Genomic DNA, 15,291 nt, shown 5'->3' with positions numbered 1-15,291 from the left:
CGAAGTTCATAATTCAACCTTCTATAGCTTAAATCAAATCATACTACAGAAAATATCAAAAAAGTGCCTCAATAAATATTTGCCCCCAAAAAGAATTGTTCCATTTATCATCTATGGAACGGTAAGTCGCTATAGTAACACTTTGTGCACTGTTAAGCATCGGTCGGTTTTCAAAGCTCAAGTCACACTCGAACCTGCCCTAAATCCACCCTGATGCCTCATTCACCATTTGTTTGAACTGGTGTAATGAGGACTCAAATGGTGGCTTCCAGACTCCCTTGAGAAAACACACGCTTCGACTCATCCCCCTCCCCCATCTGTCTGTTTGTGACCTCTGACCCTTGACCCAAACACATCCCAACCTTCAGTTTTGACCTTGTGTTCACAGACGGAGCCCTCTAACTGCTGCGATCTTTTGTGTCACCGATGCCCTGCCATAGTTATTGTAATGAATACAATGTGGGGTTAATGTGATGCAATCCAATTAGAATCCGCTGTACACGTCTGAGCCCTAACGACAGGCTTTTCTTTGTCATTTTAAATCTGGTAGAATTTTGTTTTGAATTTTATTAAAAGTTTTATTGAAATGTTTTTAACATGAATCACAAATGTAAATTCTGCTCTCACCCCCCCTGGGATTAGGGCTCAGTTTGTCTGGCTTTATAATGAGTAAGAGTCTGGCACTGACTCTGATTGTGGATAATAAAGACACTATTCATTGACTATTTTATAATCTTTTTGCTTTTCTGTTGGATACAGTGCTGCAAACTCAATTTTTGGGGGAAAAAAAAGCTCCTGCTTATTGTTTTGGTTCAAAAACTGTATCTGACTGCTTTTTAGTACCTCATAACAGTTTTGGTGTGGAGAACAGAAAACATTCTCAGTGTTTCCCATAGACTATAGTGGCACAGTGGCAGTACAGACTCTGCAGATGGATCTGATGGCTCTAACAAAATATTATATGGTCATGTTACAGTTGCATGTTGGATTTCAGGTGGAATTATCACAAGTCAAAGCAGTGTGTGCGTGCGTGCGTGGGTGTGTGCGTGCGTGCGCACGTGCCAAGCGGTCCTGTGATGATGACGCTGAAGGCTTTCTGCTACTCTGGCTTTGGCTGAGACTGTGGAGCCATGTATATGTTAATCCTTTAATCTTGATTAGCATAGTTTGCTAACCTGAAGAAAGAGATTAACATTAGACATTTGTTTGCTTTTTTCCTCTAATAAACCTATTTTATTATTTTTAATTTTTAATTTTATTTGTAATTTTATTATTGTCCCTGATCTAACATTTGCTCTTGACAGTATATATAATAAACCCTGGGCCTTCTCCTCTGTTTGTAATGTTAACATGTTACAATCGGAACATTAAGCTCTAATCTCTCATTCATTTTTAAAATGTTTAAATATTTAAGAAATTTCATTTTGAATATTTGTTGTAATTGATTAAATTTCTTGTTTTTCTCTTGCAGTGCTTTGTGCCAAGAACCTGGCAAAGAAAGACTTCTTTCGTGAGTATTTTTACGTTACTATAGATGTCCCCCCCCCCCCCCGATCACACATACATGAGAAAAGGCTTTGTCAATGATGGCTGCTTTGAGGCTTGTCTGAAAAAGTCCCACGGGTGCTGCCCCACAGGTTATCAGCTTAAACCGCATTGTGTTTTATTTTGTGATAAGCTATATTTATGTCTAAAAAGACCTGATAAACCTGACTATAAACACATTTGGAGCCAGTTAAGGTGTTTGAAACAGTCCCCTACTCAGCGCTTTTACAGAGGGCTGCCCTTAGCTCACAGTCACATGCTCTACAAACATAAACATAAAAATGAGGGCGACCCAACAGGTTTCACCACATGTAGTATCAGTGCTAGAGGTGAACAGACGCACACAGAAACAAAGATGTCAAGTGTCTTTGCACGTGAGCACATTTGTGCACATCAGAAACAACTGGGCTGTTGCTTTCTTGCCATATGCCATAATAATCTTGCCATATATATATATATATATATATGTTTTAATAGGATGAAGTGAAACAAATGTATGTAAATGTACTACAAAATCAAACCTTGCATACATATATCAGGTCTGGTTGTGATTGAACATGTTTACATTAAGGGGGGGACAGACACAGACAAGGTAAAGTACATTATTGGAGGTGATGTGAATGTTTTTGTGCTCCAGGTTTGCCCGATCCTTTTGCCAAAGTTGTGGTGGACGGCTCAGGACAATGCCACTCAACAGATACTGTGAGAAATACATTGGACCCAAAGTGGAATCAGCACTACGACCTGTAAGTATCAGAGTGTTGGATAATTGTACTTATTATGAACTGGATTGAGATCAGGATCAATCAGTCACATGGCTTCATTTGAATGAATCACATTCTGTGTACAAAGGTCAAAAAAACTATGTAAGCGTTTTTAGCTCCTAAATATACTGTAGTATTCACTCAGTTCTTTGATGTTTTTACTTGGATATGCTTTTTCAATGTATCTGGAATTATGTTATTTAAAAATGAAGTCTATATAATATCAAAAAGCTCAATATTAGAATTATTTTATTTTCTAATGGTTACTTTCAAATATAGAGTTGGAATGTTATTTAACCTTAAAATCAAAGGTCTCCTCCTGTGGTTGTCCTGTGCAGTCTGCTGCTCCTTTGCTTTCGATTAGGCTCAATGCAGAAAGAAGCAGATAGTCCTGAGTCAGGACTAAAAGCAACACTGAGCCAGACTTGATAATCAGTCCTCGTTTAGTCCTGGTTCAGTTCTGCAGTCCTACTTCAAACCAGCACTCTGCTTACTAAACATGTGGGTTGTTGATGTCTGCTTTTTTCAAAGTAAACATGATTGACATGAGTGGTAAACTCCTCTTATTGCCACTGATAGATCACAAATTCTTCACGCACATTTACCATTTTTGTATGGTTTAAAAACTCTGAGCCTGGACTCGGTTTTTGACTGATGTTAACGTGTGACAAAATGATGAATCATGGTTATTTTTTGAGTTAAAGCGATAAAAGACTTGAAAAAAGTAAAAAAAAAAGGTAGTTTGTGTGTTTCCATGGAGCAGTTATGAGTGTTTCTGGAATGTACTATGATGTCTGCTCTGCTGCAACTCCCTTTTTGGGGATGTCCAAAAATCCATATCCAGAGACTAATCAATATTACAACTAGCATCAAAACTAGATCATATTGAATCAAGTATGAAAACAAATCTGTAGGACAGAACAAAACAACAAAATGGACAGAAATTAATGTTTCCTGAATTGATACTTTGCAGTGACATCTAGCTGGGGTGTTTTTCATTATGTCTATGGTAGAATGTTCAGCTGTTACCATGGTGACAGTGAGAGCATTGCACACATTAGTAAACACGGCCAAATACCTTTTATAGATGGTCTGAAAATTCTATTAAAAATACTAAATAGTAAACGATTTTCAGGAGCCTGTGATCAATACAAGCGTTCATGGTCCTGTTTAGGTGTTTAATTTTCAACAAAAAGGTGAGAGTGACTAACTGCAAAACTTTGCTAATGCTAGCTAGCGACTGTAATTTTATGTGTGAGACTTGTTTAACAGCACAAATGGGCTCACCTGTTGTAATTCTGACCAAGTCAGTTCTGTATGGTCAGATTGTGTTAAAACAAAACTCAGATTAGAAGTAACAGCTTCAGACAGAGCAGTACCTACAGTTAGCACACCACCAATGAATGTTGATGACAGCTGCAAAGTATAAGTAGATCTTGACTGCTGTGTTTTTACGTCAGAATACAGTATATCTCGACTACATGGAAATATTAATGAAAGTGCTATTTTCTTTTGAAAAGTGCTAGAAGTGTTAGAAAGAAAAGAGTTGGCTGCATCTGTTTTATTGTATTTTTCATGACAAAGATAAACATTTACGCTTATTTCTTGGTATGAAGCAATGTAAGCAGATGGTTGTCATTATGGGGTGTCCAGTCCTTGTTGTGTCTCCACTTGATGCACATTGCTGTAAGTTGGTGTGTTATAAATTCTTCTTGTGGTTGTGCTGGCAGACCATAACGTGTCGCCATGACCCTACAGGACCCAAAGGAGCCACTGGCAAAGAGAGAGTGGAAGTCTATGATTTGTAGTGAAAAAAATGATACACATTGGGTACACCCAGTCAAAAGTGCAAGCAGAGGTGTATACTACAGAAATGGTTGGACGTAGGTGAGCTTTAATTCGGCGAACTGGCTTCTCAATGCCTGAACCTCAGCTCAGAGATAACGAAGCCAGTTAGGGACAGAATTTGAGCTTCAGTCTCACGAGGAAAGGGCGTGTGCCTCGTCATTAGACCAGTTTTACGTACACAATGGATCATCTGATATTGTATAATCAGCTGTTCATCAAAGTATAAAAGCCCTTAAAAGCGATCAAAAATGCATTTCTGTAAATTGACTCATATCCAGCTGATTTCATTTCATTTGACTCTACGTCTTTGCACATTTTAGCAGATGTAGTTTAATGAAGTGTAGCCTATAAATACACTGGAAAAAGGAAGACAAGACTTTTGTTCACTGCTCCATGAACAGAGCGTAATGTAGGTCTCAACCAGGAGTCTAATAAATGCACAGTGTGTATGATCTCTTCTACACATCGCTGCAGTGCGCAAGCGAACCAGGAGGAAAAGTGGGGTTTTCCCGAGGCTATGAGAGGATGAGTGTCATGATCCGATGGAATATAAAACTTATGAATCGGGAGACACACTTTTTCTTCGAGGACCAAAGAAGGTAATCTGTAAAGGATCGAAAACTCTACATAATAGCGCCCCCTCTGATTAACACTGTGCCTTTTGAACCTCAGTGAGTTAAACCTCCGTCTGCATGCTCGTGTTTCTAAGTGACCACATGTGATGGAGACGGAGTAAACCCTCTCAAACCCCAAACACTCAAGTCTTTCTGCACATATTATTGATCAGTTCTGTAGCTTGTTGTTTAAAGAGAGACAGATTTGAGCTAAGTTTTAACTTGGGCTCTTAACCTGCTCCTGACCAGGTTAGCACTGCTGCTTTGTTACTATAGTGATCTAATCACACTGAAAAGTGAGCTGCCTTTGTGATACAGGAAATCCAGGGTTTGAGCTTGACTAACCCAGCTTAGCCACCTATCTCGCTTCATAATGTACCCCTCAGGAACAAATACAACTGGCTAAGTATGAATAACATTAACGCTTATTTTAAAGAGTCATAATGGAGTCCAGCTGCAGCCCGCATATTTCACATTTTTGCGTTCATGTCATTTTTGTGCGCCATAAGTCGGTCTGGACTTTGTGAGTGCATATTTTTAATTTTAATGCTCACACCTGTTTCCTTGCTGTCAACAATAACCACAAATCCACTCGTTATGTTATTGTCCCCTCCTCCGTTCTGCTGCACGAGTCTCAAAGGACTGGGTTCCTCGGCAGTGACCCCGGTCTCTTCCAGTGGGCCAGGAAATGACTAGCGTGCCACAGAAAGTAGATAGGAGTCTGGTCTTAGCAGCCCCAAAGCTCACCACACCCCCAGCTCCAATCTCTGTACTGAGAGATGGGTCCTGCTGTGTCACTGATACCACCACTGCCCTATATATGCCTACAATATGCACACCACTAAGCCACAGCTGTTTTGAAATAAAAAATGAGAGCAACAAACCAACTATGTACAAGATTTAGAGTTTAAAGGCTATGGACACAAAACAGACCATCTGGGTTTGGCAAGTAGCACATTTGGGATCAGTTTGACGACCTCTTTGCCTCTTTTAAGCATGGGTTACCCATAGGCCTGTCACGATAATTACTATATCGACTTATTGTTCAGTATATGACAGATGGAACAATAATTTTTGGGGGTCAGTATTTATCATGTTGACTTCTTTGTACTAGTGGGATTGTTTTTGTTTTTCTGTTGTACAACAAGATTTGAGCTATAGATATTTGAATAAATAACTTGGTTTGTATTCAACTTAGGATTCAGAGAAAGAGTTCATTCTGTTATTTATTTATTTCATTTCATGATTGTTAACAATATTATGCAATTAGAAAAGTGTTTATGCCATTGACACAATAATCCTAAAGCCTTATAAACCCAGTAAAGCAGTTTTAATATTGTTTATCGTCTATATTTTCTTCAGTAAAATATCCCACTTCAAAATATGTCATCATAACAGGCCTAGTTATGACTTAATTGTTGTTAATGAGTAAAATTCGATCGTAAAAGCAGCACTTTGTGAATAAATCAGACTGTTGCGTACTGTCTGAATCCAATTATTAAATATTTTATCGACTGCAAATCCAGACTATGTAGTTGAATTCTGAGAGCCAACTGGCGTTCCACCCTTCTCTTCTCTGTCTGAAAAAAGCTGTTCTAAAGCTATGGTTGGGATTAGGGCCCCAAAAATTAATGCATGTTAATCACAGACTGTATGAAGAAGTGGACTACGGGAATGTGACGTCGCCCATAAGGTTCAGCTCCAGTCAAATGAAGCTTGTCGAGGCTAGCAGTTATAGGGGCGAATTTGGAGCCAAGTTCTATATTAGGAAAGAAGGCGCCTGATTTGTCTGTATTGTCCTATTGTCCAAAAATTATTGTTCCATTGTTCCATTATTGTTAATATAGTCAGTATAGTAATTATCGTGACAGGCCTATGTTTGAAGAGTGGTGTGAAACTGCTCTTTTCTCATCATGTTTTGCATTTGGAGTTTTTGTTTGAATAGCTTGAATAATATAATTTAGTAAATATGTTTTCTGAAGCTACAGTACTGTTGTGTGCTGCATAATGCTTTGGTAAGTCTTTCGGTTTTAGCTCCCAGAACCTTAATCAAAACGTGCGTGTCTCCTCAGTCTGAAGTATTCCCCGCTTCATTCCTGTCTGCAGAAAAAAAACTGCTTTTATTTCCAAATGTGGAAGTGGAGAAACGAGTATGGCACTCGAAGTAGCGAGGGGTTTTGTGGGGAGCCATGGAGCATATTTAGCTAACAGCTCTATAAATTAGATCCTGGTACCTCATTTGTTCAAGTCTGACAAGTCTGAAATAATGTTGGAAGTCATTATCATTTTGTCCTCACACTGTATTAAAAATAGTGCGAGGTTGTGGAGCAGTGTGGCACATTTTGTCTGTCTGCCAAATAAGGTAGTTTCCTTTTGAAGAGTTCACTTCTGCCACTCAGTATTGCAGCTTATTTCAATGGTATTTATTTTTGCTTTCTTATTTAGTTTTTTTGAACAAATTGTGGCTGGATAGGCCTGTCACGATAACAAATTTTGAGGATCAATATATTGTAGTAACAAAAAACAAAAACAAAATAACAAAAAATTTCCCAATGGTGCAAAGAAAGTGTACACATGATAAATATTGACCCCCAAAAAATATCGTTCAAGCTTTCATATACTGAACGATAAGTCGATATAGTATTTATCCTGACAGGCCTACTGCTGAATTACTAAAACATCCACCCCAGAAACGTTAAAAGGTATTTTCCCAAGCGTTTTAATTGTTGTTGAGTAATGAGTTGGATGCACTTCCCTGCGTGTGAAGGGAAGCCCCTCTGCTCCCCTTTGAGATCCAGTTCATTTGAGTGTTGCCTTTAGGGTCTGTAATTATGTCGGTTTGTCTGAATGCTACAGTGTGAGCGTTTCTCAGACAGCACTGGGGACTTCCTCTGTTTAAACCGCGACTAGACTAGCTGCGGCTCCGCTACATCTGCTCTCAGACAACCAAGCACATACACAACACTTCGTTAAAATTCAGCTAATCAACCTCATTACACAGCCGCAAAGCCAGGGCCACGAACACTGTCTGCCCTGTTCTCATTCCTGTCTAAGGAACAAGCTCAATGGTCATAGTCTTTATACATGCAAGCAGGGTTATACTTGAGTAGGCGTGGGCTATGGTAAATGGTCCCATTTTTATATAGCAGTTTTCCACCTTCAAGGCTTTCAAACCTGTCACGAGAGCAAAAATTTGAAGCACGATACATTGCTACAGAGAAATATTGCAATAAATGATAATAATTAAACTACTTTGTCACTAATTAAAGATTTAAATAATGCAAGATGATCCCAGTGAACCATTTTTAAGGACTGTTTCATTAAAAGTCATAAGCTGCAACAGGTAAATGGCAGAATGCACCAACAATTAGTCATAAAAGAGACTTATACACTCAAATACACTTCACTATACGCTCAAATCTTTTCGTATTACTAAACTAAAATAACAAAAAATGCCCCTATTTTTACAAAGAAAAGTGCAATAAATATTGAGCCCCAAAATATATTGTTCCAACTTTCATATATTGAACAAGAAGTCGATACAGTTATCATCGTGACAGGCCTACAAGGAACCACATACTCATTCACACATTCATACACTAGTGTACACAGACACTGGGGGGCGAGAGGGGATAAGTGTCTTGCCCAAGGACACAACAGCATTCATCTGTGGGAGCTGGAATCACACCGTCAACCTGTTCGTCAGTGGATCTGACTGCACAACCAATGTCAAGAGAGAGAACCTTCGGATCAGTGGACACACTCTACCAACTGAGCTACTGTCGCTATATGGCACAAAAACAAAAAAAAATCACAATTTTCTTGGAGCCAGATTATGACTTCAGTTTTATCATGATATTTTCACCATATCATATTTTTCTATTAATTTATTATAGGTCAATGAAGTAATCTGCTTCTGAAAGGTAACGCTTCACTGTGATTGGTTAAACCCAGCTGTTACTCACTTAGGAGAAGGGGGTGGGAAAACCAATAGGAGAAGGGGGTGGGAAAAACTCTTTGTTTGAGCTTAGAACTGCATTAAATAGCAAAATGGTGAATCACAAGATGAGGATAGGACCAAAATAGCAGATCACCACTGGAATGAGATCAAAGTTAGATTTTTATCATCGTATTGGCCAGCTCTATACTTGAGTGAATCTATTATAATCTTTTTTGCGTTACATTTATTCTATGTATTTTGTGTGTCCATTCCAGATATATCGGAAAGGCTGACTCCATCACCATCAGTGTTTGGAACCACAAAAAGATCCATAAAAAACAGGGCGCAGGATTCTTGGGGTGTGTCCGACTCTTGTCCAATGCCATCAACAGACTCAAAGACACTGGCTGTAAGTATTAACACTTTGGTATAATTTATTTTTAGCTAAACAGTTTCAATGTTACCTCAACCAAAAAAGGAAAGCGGCATTGTACCAGGGTATAGTATATGGTTTATAATAACAATGATGTAGAAGACGAGCAGTATTGCATATAGACTCATGTTCCTTATTGTAAGTAATGTGAAGTTCAGAGCATATTTGTCAACTTTTCATCTCTTTTCAAGAACAAGCCAAAAACACTAGAGATAGACCAATATGGGTATTTTCATGATGCCGATGCTGGTACCGATTGTTTAGGATCCAGAGGAACCGATGGCCGATAAGATCTGCGGATATTCTTTGGGATGATTTTGATTATTTTTCACAGATTATGTCATTTAAATTTACTACAGATTCACCCACAGTCCTTTTTTTCCCCATAAATCTATGAGAAAGCGATATAGTCAGGTTTTGTGTAGCTATGAAAGTCTCGGGCAATCTGCTGCCTGGAAAAAATAAAAGAAAAAATACACACACAGCTTTATCTCAAAACAAAATATCTGCCTATGTTGGACTTTTTTAGTATAGGCCCTATATCTCGGCCAACTGTTATATACCTCTATCTCTAAAGGAAACCCACAATATGTAAGCAAATAGTCAATTGCTTAATGCGGATGTAAATTACACAAATGTATTTAGATTTGAAGCATTCATTAAAAAAAATTATAAGTTGACCAGCTGAAGAAATCTGCTTTTGCCTGTAGGTCTTCTGGTTCACATGGCTTTCAGCTCTGCATTTAGTGCTTGTTAGCAGCGTTTCCCTGTTGGCAGTGCCAGCGGGTTTATACTGACACATAGTATACACTTAACCCTAGACCATACTGTCCAATTAACATTCTTTCCATCTATTATGCGTCTTTTCTTCAATCCATCTCCCTGACCTGTCTTAAGCACATGCACACACACACACTGAACCTCCTCATTCACTCAACTTTTCCTTCTTATCCAGCATTTCTTTTTTCCATTCATCCGTGCAATGGATTATGCCCACAAACTCTTACAAGTTTATCCTAATGTTGTATATATATTTTTTATAAACCAAAGCAGCATGTTACTTATTATTCTAAAGCCAGCTGTCAAGCCAAATGCCTCCCATAGGAGTTCAAAATAGGTTTAGGTGACCTTTTAAGTTAACTTCTAAATAGCGTTTGGCTCACACATGTTTTCCAACCACAACAGCACCAGCCTAAAGCAAACCCTGACAGCGACTGGAGCCACCGGACTGCCCCGCTCTGCCCTTTACTTTACCCTCAACCTACTTAAACAGACGCCATACCAAGCCACTTTTCCCCGCGAAACAACACAGCAGAATTTATACTTTTTTTTTATAACATCAGGAAGTGGACAAAGATACATGATCTGTGACTGGACGACACCAGTCTGTACATCCAGGCATTGTCCTCAACTGCTCTCAGACTTGTACTAGTGTCGTCACAGTACTAAAACTTTGAACCCTGTGGCCTATACCACAGTATGGCTAATTTATAGATTTTTACTGGCTAATGGCCACCGGGGGGCACTCTCTAGCAGTAAACGCAAAAGTGAGAGAGACATGGGTAAAGATTATGCGCCGAAGAATTCACTAGTTTTGATTTTGAACCGTCGTTCTGCGCATCATGCACACACCCTCATCATGGAAAACACACGAAGAAATGCAAATGATGCAGCTTTTAAGTTAAAAGCAATGGATCTGGCATCAAAGAAGGAAGTAGAGCCGCTGCACGTGAGCTTGGCATCAGTGAATCGATGGTGCAACGTTGGAGGCGGCAGCGAGAAGAACTTGGTCAATGTAAAAAGACGGCAAAAGCTTTCAGAGGACATAAAAGCAAATGGCCCGTGCTGTGTAATGTTCTAAACATGCATGTATGTTCATCCCGTGTTGATAGCGTGTTGGTGCTTTACTGCCGATTTTCAGGTACAGTTTGAATAAAATATCTCCTGATAAATATATATCCTAATAAATATCTCCTGTTACAACATTTGTAACATGTGGCTTATATTTAGGTGCGGCCTGTATATGTACAAAATTAATTTTAAAAGAAAAATTTGCTGGTGTGGCCTATATTCAGGTGCACTCAATAGTCCGAAATTTACAGTATATGAAACTTGGAACTTGGAATATATTTTTGGGCTCAGTTTTTATCATGTGTACTTTTTCCTTGCAATAATGGGGAGATTTTTGTTATTTTAGTTGTAATACGATAAGATTTGAGCTGTAGAGGGTGAATAAGTCACTTTTATGGCTTATTATTGCTTCATTCTTTTATTTATTTGTTGCAGCTCATGCTTTTAATAATATTGTATATTTTAAAATTGGTTTACTGGGATTATCCTGCCTGCTGTCAATGGCATAAAGTAGTTGCATTATTGTTTATCACAATATTTCTCTTTAGATCATGCTTAAAAAGCATGCTTTTCTTTGCAATAGTGGGGAAATGAGGATGATAAAAATGTGTTTACTGGGATTATCTTGCTTTGTGACATTGGCATAAAGTAGTTTCAATATTATCGTTTATCGCAATTTTTCTCTGTAGCAATATATCATGCTATACCAGCAATATATCATGCTTAACAGATTTTTTTCTGACCAAGGTTTAGTTTGTTTTCATGTCTGACAGTTCTAACCTGACTGCTCACTAGTTCTTTTCCTCAGAGTGGTCACGTGATGATACTGTGACGTGTCAGTTCAGCTGATTTTAGCAGGTTTTGGCAGGTCTTCCTACCGTGGAGGCAGGACAACAGCGCCGTCTGCAGTCCGACTTCTTCAGGACCGTATCCTAGGTGTGTGAGAGCAAAAAAGCCCCCTCGTCTCGGTTTTAAACATCTGCGATACCGTCCTGAAGAAGTCAGACTACAGATGGCGCTGTCATCATCAGCTGACCCGCCACGGCACAACATCACGTGACCACTTTGAGGAACAGTGCTGGTGAGCAGTCCAAACTGTCAGGTATGAAAACAAGCTAAACCTTGGACTAAATCTTGGACTATACCACCTTTACTACATTAAAAAAGTTCAACCCATACAAAAGAACAAATAAAATCATTGTTGAAAATTGGTCAATTGAGAATCTAGGTTTGATGGTTTTGGTATCAATTATGTGATTTGTGATGTTTTGACGACCTTTGGACATGCACACAAACTCGTACCCATTTTTGTTTCTACAATTTTTCTTTTTCTTTTTTTTACTGTAATGGCTTTGTTTCCTAGAAGTGAGATTCGTCTGTTTCGGCCAACATAAACTGGCACAGAGCTTGCATACACACTCTGGGGGACCGCATATGTGCCATTGTCTTGTTTACTAGAAGTCTGTCTGGCTGAGCTCTACTTCCTGTCGCAACAGCCTGTCCCCTGTCCCGCTCCTGAAGCCACACGCATGTGCACACACACGCACGCACACACACGCACGCACACACACACACCGCAAAGTTTCAAAATGACTCTTCTGTTTGTCTGCGTCTGCCTCCCTTTGAACTCAGCTGGTGATTCGTCACCGAAGTTTGGTCAAAGGATGATGTATTTGCACATGTTGTCAGTTAATCGTGCCTTATAAGGTTCTTCTGAGTGATACCTTGCAGTCTGTGTTCAGTGTCTAAAGCTGCTTACAATTTCTGCAACTCGAGACTCCCTTGTTTAGTCTAGACAGGTATCTATATGCAAACACATGCACAGTGACATCCATGAGCTAGCAACACTCATTTTGATCTGGACCATTTCTAAATGCGTAGATACAGATTTTAACACACACTTGATTTAATTTCCAATACTAATAGACTGTATAAAGAAGTGGACTAAATGAGTCAAATGAAGCTCATTGAGGCTAGCAGTTATAGGGGCAAATTTGGAGCTGAGTTTCATATTTGGAATTTCGACAGTGAGTATCATAGCAACCAAAGACTCAATCCGGTGCAAGGCGGTTGAAGGGAACACCCTTTCCCGCCTCCACTGCTAGTTTGACTGTGCTAAGCGCCTGCTCCCTGCCAATCAAACCTGTTGCTAGCGGCAGTGACCTCGGGGAAAGAAGGCTCCTGATTTGGGTTAATATGAACATTTTAAGACCAAAATGATGACTGACTGCAGCAGTTGCAGCAAAAGGGGCCACAGTTTTCCAATCTAAAGTGAAATGGAGCCAGAGTCGATGGAGCTGGAAGTGTGCCCATGATCACTTCCTATTTGGAACGTGGCGGCTAGTGGCTTAGCTGCGTCCATTTAAATAAACAGCCTATGCGTGTAATGCACATAAAGCAGATTATACTGATCTTTATGATCTTGTCTTGCTCATCTCTGCGTCTGCCTATGACCCTCCCTCCTGTCTAGCCTCTTCTCATTCTTATCTGATTTCGCCTCTTATCTCAGAATAAGGCGATTTAATTGAGAATAAAAGAGTCTTTAAACTTTCGGCGCACGAGCACAGGCGAAGCATTGTGAGTTGTTAACATTGCGGGTCAGCTGTGTGTGTGTTTTAAAAATGGGGTGTTTATAGAAGGACTGCAGTGTGTATCTGTGTCTCCATCTTGTTCAAGCTCTTTTTAGCTTGTGCTTATTCACTTGTCTGCACAGAACGTTTACCAAATGTACTTCTATTTACCAAAATGTTTTCCAGTACATCGATCGGTTTAGCAATGTGGTAGAAATGTGCTTGGTTTGTAAATGGGATCTTTTAAAATGCAGCTGGTTGTTGGCCTGTCACGATAATGACTATATCGACTTATCGCTCAATACATTACAGATGGAAGAATATATTTTGGGAATCAATATTTATCGCAGGGACTTTTTCCTTGCACCAATGAGAACATTTTGGTTATTTTTTTGTACTTCAGTGAGATTTGAGCTGTAGAAGTTTGTATCAATAATGTCATAATTCAAACTAAAGTGTTGCATTCTGCTATTTTATTTATTGCACATTTAGCATACTTTTTGGGGGATAATTTGGCTTTATGGTTTGGTTTCAATATTGTTTATTGTCTATATTTGCTTCAGCTATATATCACACTTTAAAATGTGTTTTTTGTGACAGGCCTAGCTAGTTGGATTGTAAAAGCTTGTTTGATGGTGTGTTCTTTTAAAATAAACTATTCAATTAAAAAAACTAAAGTGACTGTTTAAAGTTCTTGTTTATTTTTTGATGTTTTGCAGATCAGAGACTGGATCTGAATAAGCTCAGTCCAAATGACAATGACACTGTGAGAGGGCAAATAGTAGGTAAGAACAGAACCAGTCAACACTACAGAGTATCAGGATTATTTCTTTATGACATGTTTTAATATTCTCAAACTTTTATTTTCTGTTGGTGCAGTGAGTCTTCAATCCAGAGATCGCATTGGGTCAGGAGGGCCGGTGGTAGACTGTAGTCGTCTGTTTGACAATGACTTGCCCGATGGGTGAGTAACAAACTAAATATATTGCATGTTTTGTAAAATTCTGTTAAAAAGTGTGTTATCCCCACTAAATTATTCCCATTTATGTGTAAAACTATAAAATATCCATAATCCATAAACCACAGACTGCAGCCCCAAACTTTTAATCTTACTGTCTGATTTCTCGTTTACAGCTGGGAAGAGAGGAGGACAGCCTCTGGACGCATTCAGTACCTAAATCACATCACTAGAACAACTCAGTGGGAGAGACCAACCAGGTACAACATCTGCATCTGCTTTTCCAAACATATGAACCTTGTCATTGAGATTAACAGTATCAGGATTTTAAATAATTACATTGCTTGTCAGGGAAAAATACAGTTAAGTATTTTCCCCAAATCGTTCAGCCTTAGTAAAGCAGCCAGGCAGGCGGGCAGTCTGGTTTAGCTTGGCTCCTAGTGCTGCAGGAACAACTGTCTCCTTCCTTCTCCGACTGTATCAGTGTAGCAGTTAGGAGTAAGTAAACAAATGACAACACCCTACGACTCCCCCCTCCCCCCTACCCTCCCCCCTTGTGTCCCTAAAGCAGAGCAGGATGAGGAAATGAAGGAGAGATGGAAAGCAAAGAAATGGTTGAAATGATGAACAACTTGGAGATTTAGAAAGTTTTAGTTTAAGCTTTTTATGTACACTGTGTTTTTGTCATTTGGCACAAATCACCACTTTCTCCTTGAATAGAACATACACAGTAGAGAATTGCATTATACCCGATATATAACCAGGTAT

General features: G+C 39.1%; 1 protein-coding gene across 1 annotated transcript in view; it reads left to right on the top strand.

The window, feature by feature from the left end:
- Positions 1 to 15,291, top strand: part of LOC117371596 (E3 ubiquitin-protein ligase SMURF2-like) — a 40,084-nt gene that overhangs the window by 10,525 nt on the left and 14,268 nt on the right. The window contains exons 2-7 of the mRNA XM_033967299.2: positions 1,472 to 1,510; positions 2,183 to 2,291; positions 8,987 to 9,120; positions 14,285 to 14,350; positions 14,445 to 14,529; positions 14,700 to 14,783. Of these exons, the coding sequence (XP_033823190.1) occupies positions 1,472 to 1,510; positions 2,183 to 2,291; positions 8,987 to 9,120; positions 14,285 to 14,350; positions 14,445 to 14,529; positions 14,700 to 14,783 (517 nt within the window). The remainder of the gene's footprint in view (positions 1 to 1,471; positions 1,511 to 2,182; positions 2,292 to 8,986; positions 9,121 to 14,284; positions 14,351 to 14,444; positions 14,530 to 14,699; positions 14,784 to 15,291) is intronic.

This window comes from Periophthalmus magnuspinnatus, chromosome 1 (assembly GCF_009829125.3).
Source record: "Periophthalmus magnuspinnatus isolate fPerMag1 chromosome 1, fPerMag1.2.pri, whole genome shotgun sequence".
NCBI lineage: Eukaryota > Metazoa > Chordata > Actinopteri > Gobiiformes > Gobiidae > Periophthalmus > Periophthalmus magnuspinnatus.
Note: the sequence above shows the minus strand (reverse complement) of the source record. Positions and strands in the feature narration are given on the sequence as shown.